The sequence below is a fragment of the Pieris brassicae genome, chromosome 6, assembly GCF_905147105.1.
Source record: "Pieris brassicae chromosome 6, ilPieBrab1.1, whole genome shotgun sequence".
In the NCBI taxonomy this organism is placed as follows: domain Eukaryota; kingdom Metazoa; phylum Arthropoda; class Insecta; order Lepidoptera; family Pieridae; genus Pieris; species Pieris brassicae.
In genome coordinates this window covers 21,846,114-21,859,203 of record NC_059670.1, presented here as the reverse complement: position 1 = coordinate 21,859,203, position 13,090 = coordinate 21,846,114, and the positions used below count along the sequence as shown (strand labels likewise).

The window sequence follows — 13,090 nt, the reverse complement described above, 5'->3', positions numbered from 1 at the left end:
ATTTGCCATCGCAGTAGTAACCAACGAATGTCATAGAATTGTGCCCGTTTCGTTGACGTTGTTTATTGCCCTGTGACCAGACACTCGGTTGGAGATTACGTCATCTGGAAGGATTGCTGAGCGTCGTTGACCCCTTTTAGATTTTGTTGTATCATAATACATCGTCAAAAATAGGTGAGCAGAGAAATTGTCGAAAAGTTAGGACGCTTGTCCCATAAAATGTCCATTAGATTCGAAATGAATCATTTGAAATGACAAATTATGAATCGAATGTTATTGTGAGTGTCGCGTGGCGCGGGTGTAATAGCCGGAACTAATTAAGTCCGCCAGTAATTAGCTCTAAACAATGAACCCAAATAGCGCATTCCGCGTTCTACAGCATTTATTTGGTTGCGAATATCTATTACTTTTCATTTCCAATAATATGAAAATTTGCATTTGTCACAAATTGCGTTAAAGTTTAGCAGCGTCAAGTCGGCTAACTGATATACATTACGCACACACGCTTAGTCAAGGATTAATATGTTTGAGCGATAATGGAAAGACTATATGATTAAAATAGCTGGAACTCAGTATTGGCCTCTTATTTAGATACTTTGTTTGTTTCGGTGATTTAATCTATTAAAATTTAGTTTTATTTTAAATCTAGCCCATATAAATATTTATTTTTCTCGAAGGTGGATGAATCTGTCCTATCAATTGTTAAATATGAAATGCGTGTCTAGAGTTGCCGCACTCGGTGTTCCAAAACAGTAAATGAGTAAATATTGCAAAATATATCCATAGTAAAATTATCGAGAAATCGCGTGTGGTCCGGCACAGTTAAATGTTTATCGATGTGTGGTCAGCGCACTCGATGCGCATCCAAAACTCTACTATACTGCCGTTAGCATTCGCTTTACAACGCTTTTTGTGTGGCAACTGTACTCATCAATATCCTTTAGCAACAAGCAATGTACAGATGTTAAATTATATATGAACGCGCGTCAGCGAACGGATTCGCTAGTTGTTACTCGTTAGTCGTTACGGCTGATTGAACTCGTTTAGTTTTATCGCTCCATTTGAATTATTAACACAGATTTTAAATCGATATCTTGGCTTTAACAGTACGGTTTGTAGCTATAAAAATTGCCTTGTAAACGATTTTTTTTATTTTTGAAAACCCTGCTCATACTCCAACTTCAGTTGTGCTGTGAATGTGAATCATCGGTATGAATCGATTGATGATAGTAGTGTGCATTAGTTACGAATCTACGAATATATCATATTCCTATTGCGATACGTAATTTCTTTACTTAATTTTACTTTGGCTAATAGCCGGGTGATTGCAATTAGAATCATGTGTCGGCGGCTGCCGTAAACAGTAATGGCTGAAGAGAGCCAAATGTGTTATTTGCGGCCAGCCTTCCCGGACCTCCCTATCCCAACAGAACGAATAGCGAGAGGGGGCAAGAGATATGGTTGCAATAGGCTTATTGGCAGAGTTTTATTAAACCGCTTGTTGGTGCGATAAGCGAAAGATGGGTCTATTTGAATCACGTCTTAAAGATTTCGGACTCATATGTCTCGTGTTAAGTAGTCGGTAGACGTACTGGTCTCCAGGAATGTCAGCTGCCAAAAATTGAATTAAAATTAATTAGTGAAGTTGATCAAACTCGGGTTTGGTGTGTTGTGTCAGCGCGGCGGGTGCGGGCCTCGCTGAATATTTATGAACGGACCGACGGACGATGCTAACTTATATTTGTGGCGGATTTATTGTAATGGATTTGCATTCATTCCGTCGGGATGATTAGGAGTTGTGCTTTGTGTTTACTGATCGAGGTAACCGTGGCACTAACTGGTGTCTGTACCTACAAGTCCCTGACGCCTTGCGACTATTTTAAATTTATTGGAAATGAACACAACTTTTCTCCCTATCCTTCCTGATTACTGTTATAAGGCCTGGCTTTAACCAATTCGATGTTTATCAGCAATGTAGATTGTTGATTGTAGTGATAAAGACGGCTATCTGTAATGAATACTTTGTTATTGGGTGAAATTAATTTAATTAATGGATGCTGCGTAGTGTCTGTTCATTAAGAGGCCGCGTGTGCTCATTAGCGATGGACAATTACTAACTAATTGAATATCGGTGTTGTATGCAAATCGCTGGCGGGCCGGGACCACCTCAACCTCTCCGTTGCTTTCATTCCGGTCGGGAATGCTGAAGACGTGTCCTCGTCGCGTTGTTTACTTGTTTCGATACTAAACCTCTTTTGGGTATATTTAAACTCCATAAGTTTAATTGCGTCGGATTTCGGCTTTCAAAGGTTTATTAATGTTTCCGTCGCATATTCCATAAAAAGCTTTGAATATTCATTTTTAATCAACGCATGATATTCGCTTAAATTAAAATTTGCAGTTTGCAATTTTCGTATAGTAAGTACATAAAATATTAATTTGTATCGCGCACATTACCATTTCAATACAGAGTACATTTAAAATATGACTGAATACATAATGTCAAAGTTTTACAACTATTTCCAGCTATTTACCACCGCCGGCTTCTCTTCTAGTAGTACTAAACGCCGTCGTAATGTTGTTAGATTTTTCTCAAATAAACGCTTACTCACTTCTATTACCTATATCAAGGAATTACGTGAAAAGTAAGCATAATATTTTGTCGGGTATTTTGTTCAGACTCATGATTGATGTTAAATAGTAGGTAGGTGTAGAATTTTGAACTTTTCCAAAAGTTAAATGTATCGACTGCCTAAAAATTGGAGTGGAGAATGATGTGAATATACATTAGAGAAAAAAAATTGTCTGCATTATACCTAGTCCAGCCATAAGTTCTTTTTACATATGAATATGCTTTTTTTTAATGAAGTGATGTATAGTGAAGTGAATATTATTAAAATTTATTGAGTGAGGTCGGGGCTAGAGTGTGAGTGAGAGCTGGATGAAGTAAAAAGCTGAAAAAAAAGGATAAATTTTATATAACAGTATTTATGGCCAGACTATTGTTCAATATTTCGAATTATCTATTATGAATAAACTGTACAAAGTAAAAGTAAAAAGTTTTCAATATTCTAAGGATTTAATACTTTTTTATACTTAAATCGGAGACATTTCTTTTAAAAGTTTGAGCAATTCGAAATTTCAGAAGCAGAATAACAAGATCTAGAGAATTATGAGTCACGCTTTTCCCACTATGAAGTTATTTGTACCACGAATTGTATGAATTATCATTGATGAATTTTCGTACGTTAACTAACCTTCGTTCACCTGATCGGTTCCAACTGAACAAAAAGCTTTTGCAATAGTCATCGCTAAATCGTCGGGCGATATTGGTCTTAAAGAGTATCGCATTAAGAAGTATTGGAATTAAATGTAACATGAAGAAAAAAGGGACAAGACTCAGGTAGAGAATTGAATACAAAGATGTGCGTTCGAGACGCCCGTACTTTGCGGGCACACGTGCTCTATTACCAAAGGCGTACGACTGCATTTTATAAATATGTCGCTTGAATTAATTTGTAAATACTCGTTCCAAGTTTCGAAAGCTTATTGGTGGTCAGATGGTTTAGTTAAAACTCTTAGGTTAGTTTCATTCGGTTTAACGAAACGGGATATTGTGGATTTTGTTAACTTCTGTGAATATTAATAGTTGTGTATTGTGTTTGTGTGTCCTGAAAGTGTTGAGTGATATTGTTTTGTGAATAATGGTATATCTTGCCCTTATTCTGACGTGATAATCATTCAATTTTGTCTGAACTCTTCTTCAGACTTTGCCTGAGCAGATGAATACGTATGTTGAAATGAAAATCAGATTTTCCTAAATAAGTGCGACCCAAAAGCGGCGTCTCGTTATAATATCTCCAGTTCATCTGACAAAAATAATGACTGACAGTTCTGCTCCTCTCAGTATTTTCAACATGGATATGGTTTTTCAGTGAAATAGTACTCAAAGTTTCTAATTGTATTTCAAACCGCCAACGAAGCTGCTTTCCGAATGAAATAGAATTCCGCTTTTTATTTCTGCTTTTTCAGCTAAATTGTGCCACGCTGAGAGCTCTCATCGAAATATGTTTTATTTCATATTTTGGGCCAAGAAACATAACGAGTTTGTGGAATAATATTAGGTGTATATTGTGTCCTTGATTTCGATGGGTTTCGCTCTAACTTCGGCGTTTTAACGACCCAATCAATATTTTGTGTTTATTATTGTAGTACATTCTAATATAAAGGTAATCATGTTTCAGATGATCAACAAAAGCATGTAGCGCAGGGCAGACGCCATGTGTCACGCGGGGCTCGTGTGGGCGACGTTGCTCGTGTTGTGGGCGGGCGGGCAGCTCGGGCAATCGAAGCAGATGAGCGAGACTCTTCAGCGGGCGCTGTCTGCCGTCAGGGGACCCAGTCCTGGCGCCAAAAAGCTGCTGAACATTCCTGACGATGGAGGTAAGGCTCATGATCGCATCGGTCGTATTAATTAACATTTAAACAGTTGAAGTTATATTATATCAATTGCAATCCTAAACAAAATTAATATCTTTTATTACGAGTTGGTTTCTGCCATTCGGATATATAGCGTTAACGTTCAGCATATTAAAGGTCCGCTCTGCTACATTTGGAAGCGGGGCGCACTCGAGTGTAAAGAGATACAAGAGCGGAACTAGTATCTCTCAGTAATGTTCACCCGAGGAGCCATTGTTGTACCTAGAGGAGGTTGACAATTATGTCTACGCGACGAGCTAAATTATATTATTTATGTGCAAGTGTTGGGTTGGTTTAAGAAGCAGCATAAGCACATCGAAAACGAGGTTTAAGGTGTATAATTTACAATGCAATTTAAAAAAAAGCGACACTCTTGGCTTTCGGTTGGAGTAATTTAGAAATGAAGCGAAACGGAAGTGAGACTAAGGTATTCGCTCCGCGTCGTCCGCCGAGCCCTCAGCTCACAAAGCTCTTATTAATTTATGTACTCCCAAATTGCCTCTCGTACTCTGTCACTCCCCTCCGAGAACGTTTTAGACCTCGTTTATTACACTAAAATTCGGCGCTTCGCCTTTTTGTACGAGGCTACTTTCTCTACTGAGGAATATGATAATGGAATACTTATTAATATTTCCCCTGAGTAGTTTTATAGTAAAATAACACTTGTCCTGTCCTGTGTTATTTACAAACTTTTAACAATAACGCAAAGCAATCGAATTTGTATGGCCAACACTCTGACATTCGTAGCGAATAGGGTTAGGGCTCGCGTAAGAGCTGAAAGCTTATCATACCGGACTGATTGCCTCCAATTACTCGCGAGATTTTTTGCTCCCTCGAACATTTCGGGACAGAAGCTTGCATTTAATGCGCGCAGATAGCGCACGATTTATGTCACCTCACCAATCTTTGTCTCGCAAACGACCTTCGTTCCCATGATTAATTGTTCTAATTGCCAATCCGCACCTGCGACCGTTCGATGCCTCGACGGAGCCTTCCAGCTTACTACGATTTGTCTTCTGTTATTTGCAATTCGGTCTGCGCATGTATACGGCCTGATCGATCTTAAACTTGGCCATTTTTGTACAACTTGGACGTTACTGTTAGATAATGTCCAGAAGATAAAAAAAGCAATTAGATCGTTACAAGTTCGAGTGGAACCAATTACGTATATAATGACGTCACGTAGGCCCATCTAACTCGCCGCAGCGTGACTCGACCGAACCGAACAGTGTCTCGGCGACGTCAGGACGTGGGCCCTCCATTATTTACTTTAAGCATAACAGCACACATACGACGACTCTAGTAAAGAATATTTGTATGCTTCTTCACGAGAAGAATATAACATTTTAAGCAATACCATTACACTTATTAACTATTGAAGATGACATTAGGTGCATCGCATCTATATGCAGTTGAAGCGAACGAGTCCCACGAGAGCGATACGGGACTGCAGCTGTGTAACGACGCGAGATGTTATGTTATAGTCGTACACTTCAGGAGCTTCTTTTAGCTGGTAGCGACACTTTCATCCCATATCACTTACGAAGAATTAAGTAGAAATCAAAGCCGTTGCTTTTTATGCAACCGATGTAACAATATTAGTCCTACATAAGTTAGCCAGTGGGGGTTGTCGCCGGCTGCCACACATCGACGGACTTGTTGCCTGCTGCTGGCCACCAGTTACCAACTTTGTCACAGCTTTGTCCTACTTACGAAATAACAGGAACGCCCTACTTGACACTTTTTCACTTGTAAATTTATACTCGATTTGTGTTTTGGAATCAACGGCAGCGCCTCAACAACTCATTAATTCTTTAAATTGGGTTGTTGAACTCAGCATAACTAGTTTATGATCACATGTACATACCTAAGTTATATTTTATTTAACCAAATCCTATCGAGAGAAATTAATGTTTCCGATTCTTCGAAGTCCTAATGAATCCACAGAGTAGTATCAGAGTTTTATGTAATTTTTATCCTACTCACAACAAAATACACGATTTCATTTCGCATGCAACCCGTTTTAAGCATACAGGATATTAAAAACTTGTGTACGCTTGGGGCGACCCAACTCGTCAAAATGTACAGTTTTTCATTTGCTTTATTGTTCTGCGAGCTTTGATTAATCCTCATTTGTTCGAAGCCAATATTCCATAGAGAATCCTAATGTGAGCGTTTAGTAAAGCCAAAATAAAGTCTATTACCATAAAACAGACAATCATCTATGCATTAATAATAGCTCACGGATTTGGTTCAGTTTCTAAAGGGTACGAACGGAATGAAACACACGTCGAGAGGACACTTTTGTTTTAGCTTGCTGTTTTGTGTGTCGGGTTAGGTGCAATGTGTAGTAACGAGCTGTTTGCCGGGTTAACGGTGACATAACAAGTTAGAGTGTTGGGTGAAGTAATCAGTGGGCCAGTGGGAGTTGCGAGCACAACACAACACGACAACTGAGAGGAGTGACGAGCGGCCGGATTCAAGCGGCGTGCGACCTGTCGACGCTGCTCCCGCTTGTTTATTTGTACTGCAGACTAGGCTCACATGACGGCATTGAGTGATGTATAAGAATGATTTTAAAAATACTACGTTTAGAAAACAAGTTTACCTACTAAAAGTAAGAGTATCAGATGGACCTCATGCTCGTCAGCCCCCTTTTAAGGGGTCATATTAAATTAAAAAGAACACTAGCAAGAATGCGCTTCTCGACATTATGCAATTTAATTTTTCCCTTTGAGTGATGCGATGTGATACCTCCCACATGTGGCGATTGAGTTTAAAATGGTAATAATTATGTTTGACTATATTATCCGGTCTGCGGGTCAATATTACCTATCCAAACTGTACGGCGTGTTTTCATGTACCCAATCTGTTCAAAACAATGTAAGCCCGGCGTGTGTTGATACACCAAGTAGTCGTGAGCGGGGCCGGAAGTGTCGGCGCAGCTCAAAGTGACCTCTTAACATAATTAGACCTGCTCCCACTAACTGCTTACGGTGCCGCACCAACTTAACGCAATTAGCTTGGAGCTGAGAACCACGTCCTTCAAACGAGTGAATAACTCGTAACTTAAAAGAAGGCCCACAATCCGTACGATCTATTCATGGCCCAAGGCCTATATCTGTCCTCACGCACTATTAACAACGTGAAGTTTCCCGCGATGTTAACGAAGCGTAGATCAGTATTAATGCATCGTGTAATGAGTAGCGGCACTTGGCTGTCGGCTCCGTGACGCGGGCATCTGTTTTGCTATCAGAGTGGTCGATCTAATGGGCAACTTTATAATATCAAACAATAAACTGTTTCTTCTCTTAAATATCAATACAGTAAAACAATGATAGCGTGTCACATTGTAAAGGAAAGGGTTTAAACTGTGTATTGACACATCCCACGCGGCTCAACTGCCCCTCCTTAGGTGCGTGCGTCGGACATCTCCTGTCACGTACCCGATGAATGAATGGGGACTTAATTATCAGCGCATTGTGTCCTCCGGACGGTCCCCGGCGAAGGGTTGAATTGCTCACAGAATAGTTTTATTGTGTGCTAGCTCAATCTAATATGGACCTGTAGTGACAGCGACAGTTGAGTTGAAAGCATGTCCACTATTTGTTTGTTTCACACAAACCACCAAAAAGCCTTTATAATTAAAAATAAAATAGTTGATTAATGAAATTCGGGAAAACTCTTAGCCAATGTTGTGTAACATCTGCTTTCTCTATTATTATTTTTTTCCATCTCCTTTGTGACATTCAAAAATCCTACATTATTATATTCTCTGTCGTGATTGGTTCTAGGTAAAACACTTTTGGTGTTGGTTTGGCGTGACAAGTGTTGATCATTGGCCGATGTGCACCTCCACAATGGCCGTATTGATGAATTCGTTAGAGCCTCTCGGTCACTTTTATCGACAACAGTAATTCATCCGGACTACGGGCTACAGCTTCCATAGGGCTTTCCATTTAGGATGTTTTTTTATAATTTAAAAAATAAAAACAAGCATTAAATTTATCTAAACACGAGTAAAGTAAAGTATCGAGCGATTATAATTTCGATATTTGTAATTGTTTTTTTGATCATTTAAAACCTTACTTTAAATATTATTTGTTAAAGTAAACAAAATATTCTGTATGGAATACCTGTGATGTTTCCATTAGTAAAGTATATAATTATTATTGTTGAAAAAAAAATAAAGTTCCGACAACTATTTTTTGTTGACATCTGGCAACCCTAGGTGCAGAGCTTTGAGATTCAAAACGAGTCGATACCGGCTCGCGGGCCGCGCTTCGATGAACGCTTCGATATTTGCATTCAAAGATAGTTTTGTTACAAAATCTTCACATATGCTGGGCCATTTTACATTATTTCATAGAAATCTTCGCAATGCTTAAATAATTTATGTTTAATATTATGTATGTTTGGGCATGAACCTTATTTTCCCGAAATATGTATTCCTGATTAGCAAATGCTTGTTTTGATAGTAATATGCTAATACACTTGAGTACTGGTAATTCCAATTGAAAAGGATTTCATCTCGCCATAGATGCGTCTTATCTCATTGAGCCGAGTGATTCTCCATGGCTTCCTAATCCTATCGCTCCTCAATACGAAGATGTTATTAAATTAGAATATGGGCCTGTCAAATATGTCTTTTAATCACGTTAGTTAAGCTCATCCTTCTCTTAGGCGTGGGTTGAGAAGTGGCTTCACTACACATTACTTTAACTAAAATATACAATGTATGAGATACACTCGTCAAGAAAATTGTCATTTAGAGAAATTAGATTTATATACAAAATTATTACTATCCTCAAAGAGCCGGGAGTCAAAATTAAATTCCCGTTTAAAAATTAAAACTAATTTTCAGTCCACTAAACGTTGTCTTCCTGATCTTAAGATATATATTTTTCCTTCGAATAATTGTCATTCAACAGAGCAGCCATTAGCCACTGGGTCCCCGGGGGTGTGGGGCTGAAGAGGGGGGACGAGGCTCCATTAGCGAGAGATAACTGTTCCACTATTTATCTTGTGGCTGACAAACTTTACGCTTTAATATACCTAAAGATGCTGACCTTGTTTTCTGATTTCCTTCGCATTGTTTATGCAAATATTTATATATTTACAAAGTGCATTCATAGCTCATTAGCTACGAAGAAGAAGAGGAAAAGTTAAATTACTACTAAACCTAAATAAATATATAATAATTCTTCGGAAAAAACAAAAAGTGTCAAAACCAAAGATAGTTGATAAGTTTGATAACGTTGATAGTTACTGTTCGCTCCACAATGCTTCAAGTTCGCAAGATTTCCAGATCCCCGCCAAAACTTTAACCATTCTCAGCTGAAAACTCTAAAGTGCGCTCGTTGACATCCCTAATTGAGAACCGAAATACGCACACACGCGTTACCCGTACCACCTAGGGCTGCCGAACCATATATTTTATAGTTGTCATTATTAAAACTACTAGTGATAGTGAAACTTCAAAAATTCTTGTTAAGTCAGAAATGCTCTGACTGAATAGCATTAGGTTTTTTAAGTAAAGTTAAAGAAAAAAATTATATGCTTTCAACTAACGTGTAGAGTAACAGTGAGTTCCAAGGACTAGCCTAGCCACCAACAAAATCAACCTATTAGAATTTAAAGCTAAAGGGATATTTGCTTTTCGTTCGTGGAATCGCTATCTGCATCGATGCGCGATTGTGTAAATAGACGAACAGAAAAACACATATTTATCAATGTTGACACTGCGGTCAATGTTTACTCGAGATATATTAACAATCTAGGCCACTTTCGAGTGTACATTGTATCCTGTTGACACCTTTACTATAAACATTAACGGTCTGAATCGTTTCATATATCTATGTAAATTTCATTTTTTTAATAGTTAGGGAGTCCAAGAGGGGTTTCAGTATTTACTACAGCGTGGCAGATTAATATACAGGGGCCAAACCTTGTACCATGTGAAGTATCGCCACCAAATAGGAGCCCTAACTCGTCAGGTTATTTCATGAGATCGTTTTTTTAGGTCCGCTTAACATCCCCTTAGAAAATCTGACGCGCTCAATTATTATTAATCTTTTATTTTTAACCCTTACGTACGACCACCTCCACCATGCAAACAATCAGATAAAAATACGTACATTCATGCTATCAATATCTAACGCTCTTGAGTATGTCCATCGCACAGTATTTTAATACATTTTTGTACATATATACATTATATAACATTGTTTTCTTATTATTATCTAAGCTTCGCTACCCAATAGGTATCTATGACGCTCGATTAAATCCCCATTTAGCATCGTGGGCTCTCCCATCAACAACTCATCAACCTTTCCATTTAATTGTGAACCTATTCCGAAATATAATATTCGTTTCTATGTATTGAAAACCAAAAAATAAGCAAAAGTTTTAATTAACGTTAAAGAACTGAATCTGGTAGGCTTAGGAAATTGTAAATTTGATGTTATATTTATTTAGCTGAACGACAATGGCGGCACTCGAGCAACGTCATGTAGTCGTGTCGGTACCTATAGGCATATTCGGTCGTCTGGCCCTCACAATAGACTCGAGAGGGCTCCCGAGTCACTTCCAGGTGGGAAATAGTTAAATACTTAACGACCCTCGCTCGACTGCGGAGCGGAGAAAAGAGATTAGCGATTTAGTTTTTTCCCATTGATATTAAAATAATAGTAACGAACTATGATTCTACTATCAAAGGTATTTTGATGGGTATAGTCCGTTACTAGTACGCCTCATTAGACTTTTTAAAACAAGCACTCGGAAATGGTTAAGATCATTACAAAATACCGACTAATCTTTACACACCTTCACTTAATTAATTATTAGGAGAGGATTTTTGAAAACGCGATCGGCCGTGGCGTGCAACACGCGCTGAGCATGTCGGAATGAAGAGCGAAGGGAACGTCGAAGCACTATGAAAGATTAATCTCTGCATGGATATTGTTTCTTTCTGAAGCACGGGCTTTGTCAACCGAAAAAAGAAGACGTATTATTTGTGACTGTTGTCGCGCTAACGATATCGCAGATGTATGAGGATGTACAGATCTAGGGTAAAAGATGGAGGTGACGAGATATATCATAAGTCGTAATCGAATACCGTTTATGCATATTAGGAAATTTTATATCCGTAACTCGGTCAACGGGCGGGCGGGAACCGGTAGGGCGGGCGGACGTGACCGATACATTACAGCGATGATTTACTCGACGCTACGACGAGTTATTGTTTATGACCATTTTGACAGGACTCTCACGAGCGTGCATCAATCTAGTTATTTTTTAAGCTTGTTTTAATAGTGGGAAATGTATACTTGCATTGTTTTTAATATACTATGACACTGAAAGTAAGTCGTCTATTAATGTTCTATGAAATATAAAGTAGCTGTTGAGTATGGAGTATATAGAGACAGAGCAAAAGTTTAATGAATAACGCTGTCCGCGGTATTGCGTTTTCATTTCTAGCTAATTATATATGAACGCTCCGTCACGAGCATACCACACTTTAATTTTCTATTATTAACACTTTACAGTGCATCAAACTTATTGGCGCTACGGTGGAGTACATAGAGTCTGCAATACTCTTCAACTGACAACACTGATATATAGAAATTATTTGCTCCAGTCGTAATATTTAATTTTTCTATTGTTTCATTAATAACTAACAGAACAACAGAACTTTCTTGGCTTCTGTATATACTTACTTATTAAAGAGCCAATATAGACTGAAGCGATGTAAGTGATTAACAATTAAATATATTTGCGAGAAAAGAGAAATAAGTTCAGTTTAGCCATTTAAATCGAAATGAAAAATTGAAGTGAAATCATCTTAAAGGCCACCATAACGAGATCCTTGACCGAGCTACCGAGTCTCAGGGCGCGGGATTGTGGTCGAAGGAGAAAGGAAAGGTCCTCTCCGAGGCCTGCTCTCTTGACCCTCTCGAACCCGATACAAACATGCTTCTTTCCGCAAATCGCTCTTCGACGTTGATTGATAGTCTCGAGCGAAGCCTTTGCATTATCAATACGACCGTCGTTTTCGACAATCAACGATACAGTTTTGGGCCCACAAGTCAAGTGTTAAAAGCAAATAATTTTATTCAAAGGCAATATATCATAAATGGCGGCATTCACGTCGGAAGCCAATTTAATATCTTCCAACTCGAATGCGCTTTAACGTCTAATCGGAAAATATAGTCGCAGCGTGCCAGAGTGACAGAGCGACGTGACACCGATACCCGATATGAAGCGTAATCTTGAGAGGCCGCGAATCTAATTTATCGCTCGGACTCACACGCAGTGATTTATAGAGAGCAAGTGAACGCATGGTCGCTCCTTCAGCTCTGCCAGAGACGGCTCCGGCTTAAAGAGAGCCCGGGTATCCCTCGTAACCATTTCTCCTTCTCTTCTTAATAAGTAAAAATTATCAGTTGAAAGATTGGGATTATCTAGATCTACATTGTTGTAAATATATTTTTTATGTATAACTGTGTAACGGTCATTTTAAATATTATAAATTATATCTATATAACTCTCCGCTTAATAGCACCTTCAGGGTGGTATTTCCAAATCCCTAAAATACTCAACGATCAGGGGA

General features: G+C 38.6%; 1 protein-coding gene across 1 annotated transcript in view; it reads left to right on the top strand.

The window, feature by feature from the left end:
• LOC123711498 overlaps nt 1–13,090 on the top strand; it is a 160,944-nt gene that overhangs the window by 14,931 nt on the left and 132,923 nt on the right. The window contains exon 2 of the mRNA XM_045664119.1: nt 4,245–4,443. Within this exon, the coding sequence (XP_045520075.1) occupies nt 4,281–4,443 (163 nt within the window). The 5' untranslated portion in view covers nt 4,245–4,280. The remainder of the gene's footprint in view (nt 1–4,244; nt 4,444–13,090) is intronic.